The sequence below is a fragment of the Molothrus aeneus genome, chromosome 5 (genome assembly GCF_037042795.1).
Source record: "Molothrus aeneus isolate 106 chromosome 5, BPBGC_Maene_1.0, whole genome shotgun sequence".
NCBI classification, from domain to species: Eukaryota; Metazoa; Chordata; class Aves; order Passeriformes; family Icteridae; genus Molothrus; species Molothrus aeneus.
In genome coordinates, this window is record NC_089650.1 from 55,951,897 (window position 1) to 55,964,534 (window position 12,638).

A 12,638-nucleotide genomic window follows, 5' to 3' on the forward strand; every position below is an offset into this window, starting at 1 on the left:
AAGAATAGAGTTCTACATAGCAGAATCTACAAAATAATTTTAATCTGAATAACAGAGGATTATTTTTCTGTGAACAATTTTGGGACTCCAAAGAGTCCCAATTGTGATAATGCAACTCAGTCCAATGTGTGTGACCATCCACAACAGACAAGTACAAAAATGATGATGGTCACGCTCTGTGACAGGGAAACCCAACAACGGATCCAAATAATGGACATGACAGAAGAAGTGAATGAAGACAAAATACAGCATGTGTGTTTAAGGAATCTCCAAGGCAGGGAACATTTCCCTGTGGCCCCATATCAAGGTTTTCTGTGTAATCTATTACAGCATGGATCTATTGTGTGTTGAATGCACGTTGCATGTCTGAAAATACCCAGCCTCATTCCAGCTCCAAGGAAACAGTGCATACCACCTGTATTCCTTCACACTTCAGTCATGCTCTACAGCAAGAAACTGTGTAAACCATTCAGAATTCCTTCTCAAGGAGAAATATCTTTATCACTGCATTCACAGCCATCTGTTTTTTATTCCATATTATTTTTAAGATACATTTTTAAGGATGAAAAGGACAGTGCACAACATCATTCATAATAAGCTTCTAATTTTCTACCCCATTATCTACTTATACTAGAGGAGAAGAGTTTGAAATTTGAGTAGATAACAGTAAATAAAAAGCAAGAGTTATTTGCTTTTGTTCAGTGTTTTGAAGAAACTTAGGTGAGTTTTTTTTGTTCTCTTATTAAAACCAGCACTTCTTGTTATACCTCCAAAGGTTCCAACCGCAGCCTTTGGATCTGACCGGAGATAACATTCCACCACAATTTTAAATATTTCAGAAAGGGGTGGAGAAAAAAGAAACAAAGATGCATTCAACTACATCTTCAGAACACGTGTATGCAGGTATGAAAAATCTGTAACTTTTCCTGGAAGTTTTTATATGAATTAAAAAAAAAATCTTGAGTGTCACAGAATCTCTGAAAACACATTCAGCAAGCATAAAGTATTTTTAAAAAAACATATGCCTTCTTATTTAATATGGTATGTTATTATGCCTTATACTACTTGATAAGCTGTGTTTAAATTCTAAGCTAAACAAATTTTATTTCCAGAGTAAGCAAAACCACCACTATGAAGATTGTATTTTCAAGAAGAGTTAAACATCACCAAGTTAGAAGTATATTTTGTTCCTGGTGCATATAACTATTAACTATGATGAGACAGCACACTGAGAGAGATTTACAAGAAAAAATCCAGAAACCATGAACTTAAACAATCCCTTTAATATAACAAACATATCAAACTTTCAAATATAAACTGGAACCAACTAACAAATAAGCTCAAAACAACTTTCTGAATACCAAAAAGGTCTTATGCAAAACAGTGCACATTTATTTGAGGTATCGTATCCATGAAAACAAAACAAAACAAACCAAACTATCTACATTTAAAAAGATTTTTACTTAGCAAGGCTAAAGAAGTTAGGTGGTACATAAGGAGTAAACCAATGTAAACAGTGAAAAAATAAAGACTTCTAATACCAGCCAACCCAAAAATGAAATATCCCAATATATTAAAGAAAAATAAACCCGAAGCATGCAAAATATTGTTTGTTAAAATACACTCAAATCCATGTGGCTAAAGTGAAAGTCACAAGCTAGTGAGGTGGATTTGCAAAGGCAATGTTTCTTTCTTTATTTTCCTTAGACTGATTGTCATTCAGTTTTCCACTGATAAGTAAGTTTTCAGCCTTCTTCAACCCACTGGGAACTGAATTTCTAAGATTCCAAGCAGGTGCTGCAAGGAGGTTTAAGTAATTGTTTTTATGGTCTAGTGTGATATACAACCCCACTCAAATGCTACAAGCAATGGTGATCTGTTACCATTATGGAGGAAAAAGGTTGGTAAACAGGTTGCTCCAGGTGGAGTTGAAAGATTTTTGAGTTTCTCCTCACGAGAGCAGTGACAAACTCCATGGTAAATCTGGTAAGCCACTTAACATTTTATTTGCAACACAGAACATTTTGGCAACCGATATATTAGAGGAATCTGAATAGGGACCTGCAATGCATGTGCTTTTCAGAAAAATCAAGTTTTGTTTCAGGTATGCATCAGGAACATCAACAGCACAAGCCTTTTCTCATTCAAGCAACTGTAGCAATGCCATCCGTCTCAGATGTGCTTACAGGTCTTTCTTATCTTCTGCTTTATTTAAACGTTGCTGAAAAGAGACAGATGAAAAATAATTTCAGTTTGGCAAGATCAGAAACCACTGAGTCTGGACGCCAAATTTCGCCCCTTTGCAGTCACAACTGATTTGTTCATCATACACCTTTCTAAGCTGTAGTCCCACCAACACTACCCCACAGAACCCCTGAGCTTCTGCTGCCAGCAGTCAAGGCTGTGCAGCCTAGTTCTGCTCTCTTTGGTTTTACAGCTGAGCTGTGCAGCAAACTCAGCACAAAACATTTTCTGCTATCAACTCATTTATCCCTGGGAGCTGCATCTACTGTGTGCTCAGTACCTTCTGTTCCTTCTACTCAGAGGTAAACAGAGATGGTAAGGATGTGTGTTTTAGACCACAAGTCTGCTAGAAATGCAGCAGGACTACTATGGGTCATTACACAGGGAAGCACAAGGACAGGACATGCATGGTGGTCTTGAATTGAACACAGAGATCAGTTGAGCAATCTGTAGAAGTACAGGGTGAGACTGGGAATGAGTAAGCAGTTTCACAGAACACAGGAAAAAATATTATAACCAGGTCAAAACTGCCTTTTTTAAAATCAATACAGGGCTGAACAACTCTTCTTGAAAAGCAGGTCACCATAATTTTAATAATAATTTATTTTTTCCCAAGACCACTACTTGTAAATAGGTTAGCTTTAATTTTTACTGAATTTTGCTCAAGACAGATGTTAGGTATGGAGCATATGAACACCTGTCAGACAACTTAAAAATACAAACTCCCAGTTCTATTTACTGATACTTACTGTGTATCTTATGGGTATTATAGCCACGTACATAAGAAACTCAATCAAACAGCTAATTGAACTTTTGCTTAATACGATTTGGTTTTTAAAAATTATTTTGTACTTCAGTTTGAATTTTATAGTAGCCTGTTTTTAACCTAGGCTGTTTGTGGGGTTTTTTATCCTTGTGTATCAACAGTATTGCAACATTTATAATCCAGGATTGCAGAAGCATGTTTTAAGAGCAAACAAAATAGAATTACTTTTATAAATCATGTATATACTCCCCCTGCCACCCACACCGCTCCTATAATTTTCTTACAGTATTTCAGTGACCATCACATGCAAAACCACCTGAATCTTATTTTCCAAGCAACAGTAAAATTGAAGCTAATGATAACCTGAGTTTTGTCAACCAAAGTGCAAAAAAAAAAAAAAAAAGCTAATAACTCTGCAAAACAAAATTCTACTATTTTGAAATAGTTTAAGGAATGCTGCCTGTTGTAACTTTATGCTATCCTAAAGATTTTGGTAAATTCTCTCAAAACAAACAGAATTTTGCTGATAAAATTTAGTAACACAGTCCTTGTATGGCAATCCAGAGCCACCTACCTGAAGCTGTTCAAATTCTTTCATCAGATGCTCATATTCTCTTCTAAGGCCTTCAGACTGCTTTTTAACTGCAGCCCCTTCAGTTTTTGCCTTATGGAAAGCTGTAAAATATCAGAATTGGTGTTTTAATTATTACTTGTATTCCTGCAGTTCCTCGGAGCCCTAGATGTGCATCAGGGCTCCACTGCAGTAAACAGTCCTTCCTCTAAAATAGCTTAGAATTTAAAACACAGCATCACAGACAGACACAGGAACCTGAGAAGTTGAGGACAGGGAGCAGAAAGAGAATGGCCAATGTTCAGAAAGGTCAGCACGAGGAACAGGAAGGGCCTGTAAGAAAGGTAGGGGTGAGGCCAATAAACTCCTGAAACAGGGGACTAGTTAGTGATGACTGCAGTGTTCTGTCACATTGCAGGAGACAGTTCTAGAAAAACAAAACTCAGCAACTCCAAAATCAAAACTGTCAGACCTCTTAAGGAGAGGAGGGAACTCAAACACTGGGCAAGATTTTCACACAGCACCTGAGACCATCTACAAAACACAGTAAGGAGGAAGAGGATACATGATTATAGGAGCGCAGACCTCACCTTTCCATCCTGTTCTTAATTTTACCATGCATGAATTAATTGATTAGCAGCATCAGTTTACAGATGAAAAGGCAGAAATGGTGGTGGGTGGATAAACAACTCTGAATAGGTTTTTAAAATGAGAAGAAAGTAATTATTACTCCACTCCATCTCAACACAAACTGAGAGCACATCTATGCTACAGTACCAAACAGCCTAGGACTCCATTGGGGCTGTTTTACAATGCAGGATAAAAGAGCACAAAGTGCCATAAATACATTAGTCCTAAGCTGTTATGTAAGGTCATTTAGATATTTTCATATTCTTCTGCTATAGGTATCTCAGGGATTTTTGTATTCATCTGATTCAGCGCCACAAATCTTGATCTGCTCATGTGAAAACAAAGAAATGTTGTTAATGGCCTAGTAGGGCCACCTCACGTGGCCACTTAAAAACCCCAAACAACCAAATAAAAATTTTATTACAACTAAAAAAAGAACATTGGCAAATTTCCTTGTTCCCAAAGTAAGAATCTATCCTTTGACTGTGAACTCCCTGAGAGAGATTTCTTTCCCAGAGACCTCCACTGCACTCAAGAACTGCAGCACCTCTAAAAGCCTGCTCTGAAAAGATGAGGAGCTAGATGTGGTTTTTGTTAAGCACTGACTTACAAGCAGTCTGGTATGAAGCAGATTTCTCTTTGGGTGCTAGTTCCTGAAACATCAGGAAATGAGATTTGACCACACTCCTACATGCAGGAAGGAGAACTCCTTCACCCAGAATTTCACTTATTTTTAAATTATTAATTTGAATGTACAGATGAAAATAATTCTCATTTCAGAACTCTGCAAGTGGTTTTCCTGTAACAGGACTTGGACCTACCTTAAAATTCTGATTCACTAGAGTCAATAACATGGTCTATTGATTCCAACATGATTAAAACCTCATAATTTCTCTTTAATTTCTCCTTTCTTTCATTTCCATACTCTTACACAGTTTTCCTTCATCTTTTAAGTCATAATTGATAGCATCAATACAGATTTTCTGAAGGTTTTGGTATTTGGGGTAACTCATTTCCACACATGTGACAAGTCAAACACCACCACATTTACTCTCTCTCTGATCTCAGTACTGTTTAAAGTTTTCAAGAGTAAAATTTTGATATCAATAAAATAAACTTGTGACAATTGGATAGACTTCCAATTTTACATTGTAGACAAAAAAAAATATATGCTTATATATATGCTATTTCACTTCTCCAAGAATCTACTAATTAGAAAGATAAATCTTGCTTTTGTTTGAACATTCTTGTACATAGTATAGTAAAAAGTAATAAGATCTCACTTCTGAAGAAGTTGTAACTCAATGTTATTGATCTAACACTATTTAGTTATTTATAAGTAGCAGCACAGTACTTTAGTGCTAAACTAAAAACTACTTTATCTTTAAAACATGAACAAAATATCTAGAAGTATCTACAAGTCAGGAAAGCGAACAAGCTAGTCCATTGTTTTAGTGTTTTGACCAAAACAGATGTATGACAGAAATATCTTGCCTAACCCTAGAAGAAGAAAAAGCAAAGAACAGACTGTCCTTTCCACCTGTGTTGGCTATGGACAAAAACCCCAAAACATCAATAAACCACCAAATCCAGACTCATTCCTGCTGGGGTCACACAATTAAAAGGAGCATCACGTCTTTGACAAGGTGAATTCCTCAGTGCACCCATTTCCCTGATGCCTTGTGAAGCACCAGAGTGTCCCCACACCAGCACCCAGCTCCTCTGCTGGGAGCACTACAGTGCAGCCCAGTTCATCAGGTACACTGTTTGCCATATGGATCCTATCATATGAACACAGATCCAGCAGGAAACAGGAGATCCTTTGTGTGCACAATACACTCAGTTATTATTTCTGACTTCCATCTGGCCTGGTTCTTTGCCTCCCAGGAGCACAACAGCTGGACTGGCAGCAAGCAAGCTCCCACAGCTGACACCTCCCACCAAGTCAATGCAGGAGCAGGCAGATGAGGATGCTGCTGCTACATTAATGCACCCATTGAGAGGAATAATCAGCAAGTTCCAAACACAGAATCCAGCCTCAGTACTGTAAGAGGTAGGCTATCCTTTTCCATTCTGTTCCCTACCAAGAAAAATAACAAACTACTCCTAGAGCAGTGTTTCAATGGAAGACATTTGTGGAAAACTTTGCACTTATGTGTGACTGAAAGTCCATAAACAAATGTAACATGTATGATCTGGGAAAAGTAAAGAATGTGTCCTTTCAAAACATTCTCTGAATCCTATTCCAGGAGACAGTTTACTTCAGACTGCTCTGAATTCCAAGGGTGAGGAATAAAACTGCTCTCAGGAGCTACATTACCACAGCCCAGTAGCTGTAGCATTTCTGTGATCTTCTAATTTCAACAACAATGAAGAACCTAACACCAAAACCAAACACCAACAAAACCAACTAATAATTCTTTGGGCATTTCCTTGCACAACTACTAGTCCTGGTCTGACTACATCACTTGACTTACAGTGCTTGTTACTAAGGAAACCATCTGGAACTTACATTAGCATTGCTCACAATACAAGCCTACAACCCAAATGATTTGGACTAGCTGAAGAGTAAAAAAGAGCCCTCTCTTTTAAAAGAGTTTTCAAGTTAAAAAAGAGCTATTCATGTTTAAGAATTTAGGCATTGACGGCACAAGAGATTTGCCAACAAATACCCTGTAAGGCTGGGAACTCAACTCCAGTCAAGTACCTCCATGCTAATTCTGAATTCTCTTCTTAAGATACAATGGCCAGAATTTAAAATGAGAAGGCAGGGCAAAAAAATTTACAAATTTGCTTCAAGTACCTTCTGCAACCTCAAATAAAATTTTGTTACAGAAGGGATGTTATAGCATCATTGGATGGCATAAAAAGCCTTGTATAATAAACCATGCTTGCTGTATGCAGCCATCTCTTCCAATCAAAAAATGTGAGTATCAGCTCTTGCTGCATGTGACACTGCAATGGCTCCCACCCTTGGTTATCATTTCACAGTCTTGTAAAAAGTAAGGTTAAGTAAGACAGACCTTGTCCCTCAACTTCCCTCTGCCATTGGCCAATTAACAAGACTGTGGCCAATTCTTTAAACTTGTTTGTTTTTAAAAACTGGAGTGCATCAGAGAAGCTCAGTGTAGTTTTCATAGATGGCACTAGCCTACCCAGCAACACCAAGGCCAAACTGAACTCTCCCTAGCAGCAGTTTTATGAAATGTATTCCCAATGTCTGTATTTTTTAACAGGTTTGAACACATAGTAATCTTCACATTTAAGTGAGAGCTGTACATCTGCACATGCATGCTTTCTAGAATAGCCAACAGTTAGAAGTTATTCCAAAACCAGCCCTCCACATGAATTGCTGCTCTCCTGCTGTCTCCTACAACACTATGGAACCAGGAAACAAAGAACACTTGTGTCAGTCTGTACACAAAACAAACCTCTTTAAATGATGCATCGAAGTTCCATTAGAATTTCCTCCTAACCCACCATATATGACATCCATATATAAACAGAGTATTTTCAGAAAAAGTTGAACTTCAAAAGCACCTAAATGACTTTGATGAGCCAGTACATATTTAATGAAGCCCTGCTCCTGTCCCAGCACAAGGACCATTGTAAGGACAAAAGCCTTTATGAAACTTCTCTCAGGTCTAATCTCATGCCCAGTTGCAGGTAATTTGCTTTGTTGTGGTTTCTTGAATAGTCTTCCAAACCATCAAAATGAAACAATATCATGGGCATGTCTTCTTTCCCCAGAAAATTCCTATTGGTCCTAGGCCAGTAGCCATACTGAGAACCTTTAATTATCTGAATCAATATTTTGTTAGAAATATGTCTAATGTGTAGCAGGAGAAACATTCTCACATCTGTTCTGGGTATTGCTACAAGTATGTATATTTATTTTTAGGTATCAATGAGACATTTTCAGAATATATAAGTGTATCAATAAAATACCATCTCAGAAGGTTTCTAACTAGTCATGTTATTACATGTCTAGGTATGCTAAAAATGGATTAGGCTCTCCAAGTGCTCGCCCCACTGCTGGGTGCCTATAAAGCCCTGACAATAATATGTGGGTCTGCAATAGAGCTGTGAGGAACTAGCCTTCTTTGCTTCATTTCCAAAATAAAGCAAAAAAAAAGCATCAAGTGTAATAGAAAAGTCAAGCCTGGAAAGAAAGCAAATTTGGTCAAAAACCCTTAAAACTAATTTCCAACCTTTTCTCAGATGTTACTAATTTTTGTGCTCAGTCTTGTATTTTGATTCTTCCTCCCCACCTATTCAGAGCATAGGAAAAAGGTCTTCTTAACTTAAGATTTCAGTGTTAAGTGAGGAAAAAAAAAGTCTGTGTTTTCTGTAAAAGATAGAAAGCTAAATAACTAGAGATAAGTCTCCTGAAAGTCTACAATCATCTGTCTACACTATGATTTTAGTCAGAATTTCAGGAAGAGGAGACATACAGTGCTTCCTCTTCCAGCTGTAAATACTGATTCAAAACTTTACAGGCAATTTGCATAGCCTTTGATGTCACAGCACCAATCTGATACTAAACTGTTTTCTTAAATGTGAAGCAGGTGTACGTTTAGGACTCCTCCTGGCTGCCACTATACTGACTTAACCCACCTTTCAACTCATAGCCTACTCTAAAATAATATATTACCATGCATCAGCAGCTTAATAAGTGTCCCAGACCAGAGCAATGGATATTTGAAACTGCATTTGAAAAAAAAAAAAAAGTTTTTCCTTTCAAGCAGCAAAAAATCACCCAAACACAAACCCCCAACCAACCATGAACAATATCCAAATTTATGACTCTTACTAATACCATAGCTGAAAAACAAACAATAAGAAAACCTCAAAAATCAAAACCACTGAAGTTTTCATTTTTATATGAGTTTTGTCTTGTTTCATGATTAGGTGACACCCTTTACACTCTTCACTCTTCCCCCACAGTTTCATGGATTGGACTTCACAGACACAAAGAAAAAGTTACTTTGGTCATGTGAGCTCAATAGCATGAAACAAATTGCTTAAAAGAGGCAAAAAAACTTTTCCAATGTCAGCTTTCATTTTGTGTAATGCATTGCTTACACTTAGTGAACATGACAGTCAACATTCACCTGCCCAGCTGCAGGAATTTCAAAAGAAAACAGTAAATTCACATCCTCTAACACTCTATAGAAAGCTGTGTCTAAGGATGTGGTTGTTCTTATCAAGTACTTCAAGCTTTCTGGCTATCAATTTGCTCAAAATAACATACAAGAAAACTTACAAGAAGGTAAGACAGACAAACCTCAACACCACCTAGCTGCTCATGGTAATTCCCATACCACCCATGGGGTTATTGGCAATGAGGGGGGTGGCATTAGGAGAAGGGCTGTAAATATTTTTGTATTCACTCCTTAGAAAGACCCTCTCTCTCCCACTTGTGCCCTAACAAAAGATTCAAGCATGCCTTAATTTATACATCTCTTGGATGGACAACATATCATGGGGAGAATGAAGCTGAAGCAGCATGAGGTAAATCTATTTATTCCTTAGCTTTCTCTAGCATTCCTGACTGAAAAGCTTACATTATATTAGTGTTACATACCACCAGTTAGTTTAAATAAGACATAAGCATTTAAATTTTCCATTGATCCTGTCACTTCAAAGGCACTCCCCCCCAGCTTTCTTCAAGAAAACAGCAGGAGAGGGAAAACCCACCATCAAACATGCCTGAGAATGTGAACTAATGAGACTCTCTATTTAAAGATTCTTGTTGCTTCAAGCCCAGTTGAAAACAGCTGGTTTACATTTTTTATTTGAATTCCCAGTGGACAGTAAAAAAGGATTCATGAAACATTTCTGAAAAATTTTTTCTTGCAGCACTGTAGCAGTCCCAGGCAGTATGAAAGTGGGGCTATGTTTTGATGATAACATACTGTTTCGTACCAAGAAAATTTGTATTTTTGTTACAATCTGAACATCTGATTAATGTTTACAAGATGGCAGGCTGTGTTATCTTAAAAACACTGATTTCAGATCAACAGGTGCTCACAGGCATCACACACCTTGAGAGATCCCAGTAAGACAGAACCAAACAGGTAAAATCTGCTTCTGTCTCAATTTGGGCTGCCTATAAAGCAGTTTTGACAACCTAAACCTTAAACACGGAAGCTGCTAACAAAAGTATTATGTTACAATTTGTAAGTTATGTTTCCTTGTAAACAAAAAAAATATTAAAAAGCTAACATCCTAACACCTCAGCTGCAGAACATATATAAATTTAAAATATTAGTCAAGGACTTTTCTGCTGTCTGACAGAAACCCTATGGTAGTAAAAAACCTCAATCACAATACATCCCCCATTTTATACAGGGACAGTGGCTGCTATGTATGATCAAACTGATCATACATAGATCAAACTGATACCTAAGAGCAACCTGCAAATGATTCCATATCCTGGTCATTTTCATTGATGAAGACAAGTCAACACCACTTAAATATATCAGTCCAACTTGTTAATAATTACAATTTAACTAAGGTGTTCCAATTACACCTTACATATTTTCATAATGAACACATTTACTAAAATATTGGGATGGCAATGGCATGTTTTATCAGTTCCTCATTAAATGTAAAGGAACCCCATGCCAAGTGTTCTGGAAACAGATGAAGTTAATTCATGCTACACCTAGAATATTTTTTTGACATTCAGTGTTAAACAATCTTTTTCTTCTTTGCAAAGAGGTCATAACTAATACTCACCATTTGATGTCTTCTGTAGCTCTGCTTTCAAACGTTCAATTTCCTCCTTCAACTTCTCCTCAGTTGCATCTGTTGACTCTTTCTTTTTACTATCTCCTTTTCCACTCAAGGCCTATTAAAAACCACAGTTGCTACAATTAACTTTATTTTCATTAGTCTGATATTAATGCAAAATATCCAGGGAATGACAGCCCTGATCTTGCAAAGCATTAGGTTTTATCAAATGTCAACCTGACACAGGCAGATAGTCATTCTAGACAAAAATCCTCCCAAACAGAAAAAAAAAAAAAAAGGAAAAAAACAAGTTCAGTGTTTTAGGTAATGGCATACTTGTAATAGAATGGTGTTATCTCCTGAGTACTTTTCTTGTCTGCATCAAGTGTACAACTTTGATTTAGATTTTAAAATGGATTTTTCAGAAGATACACACTGGGATTGTCAGTGACAGAACACTGCCATGTTTACATGCAACTAGTTCTAATTTTCTCCTTGTAGGTTTGCAGCTACTTCAATCTTCAGAATAGTTCCAATATCCAGATTGGATTTCCAGTGAAATTCAGGACAAAAACTAGGAAAGGATCCAGGAAGAGCCCTGTAAACCCTTGGCAGAAGAGCAATATATTCCCTGTATGCCAAAAATGTTGGCACTACTATACTTATGCACCCTATTAAAGGTGTAAGATTATATCCCATAACAAGATCCTTTTCTCATAAAGCTTCTACTATTTAATCACACATCATCTCTGCAATTGCAAAAAAAGAGGTAAATGCTTAATGGGAAAAAGAAAAGAAAAACAACTGAGACAAACAACTGTTAGGTAAACTAGAAATACCAGAGCTTACCAGGCACAGGCAGGAGCAAAGGGGAAAGATTATTTTAGGAAAAAGAACGAAAAAGAACTGTTTATAAAGACAGGTAAACAATCCAAGGAAAAGAGATGAAAAAAAATTCCAGAAGCTATTTAATCAAAGAGCTGAGATGACATTGAACTGCTGGCAACAAAACCATAGCCAATTGTCTTCTTTGCTTTCTGCTCACCTCTTTCTATTAGCATGCAAATAGCTATTTCTGTAAACTTTTATCTCAAGTCCTGTCCTCCATGGAACCTCTGAACAGGTGACAGTGCAGACCTTGCACACCAGAGTAAACTCACAGTATTTATACTTGCAGCCAGTGCCTTATGCACAATTGCTCTCACTTCTCTCCAATGGTGGAACGAAGCCCACTTGTAAATAAACACAAATGCAGGGGCCAAGCCACAAAAAAGCCTAAACAATGGGATGTCTATAAAGTTAAAATATTCCCACCCTGAACATTTCCTGTGTCCATCACAATGGAGATCCAGCCACAGCATGTTGCCTGTACCTGTGGCTACCTGTGTTTTTGAAAACCATGCAATCAAGCACACAAATAAAAACAGACAGGACTACAGTTTCCAATTTCTGGCTATCATTTACAAGTGGCTAAGAGAATGTGTTGCTAAGAGAATGTGAAAGCAGAACAAAAAAAGAGGACTTTTGGCAAAATCTCAACAGGACAGAGAAGGAAAAAAAAAGTACCCGTAAGCAATAAAAAGGCAAATTCCATGGCTGAGGGAAGAATTTGGATCATTTTGACAAAACACCAAATCCCAAAATTTTGGAATCATTTTGTACTTGGGAAACACCTAGCACAGACTACTG

General features: G+C 37.2%; 1 protein-coding gene across 1 annotated transcript in view; it reads right to left on the bottom strand.

Annotated features, from left to right (window-relative positions):
- Nucleotides 1-1,263: 1,263 nt before the first annotated feature.
- The window catches only part of DUS4L (dihydrouridine synthase 4 like), a 37,177-nt gene continuing 25,802 nt past the window's right edge, over nt 1,264-12,638 (bottom strand). The window contains exons 10-12 of the mRNA XM_066550817.1: nt 10,956-11,067; nt 3,585-3,685; nt 1,264-2,221 (exon numbers count right to left, since the gene is read on the bottom strand). Of these exons, the coding sequence (XP_066406914.1) occupies nt 2,183-2,221; nt 3,585-3,685; nt 10,956-11,067 (252 nt within the window). The 3' untranslated portion in view covers nt 1,264-2,182. The remainder of the gene's footprint in view (nt 2,222-3,584; nt 3,686-10,955; nt 11,068-12,638) is intronic.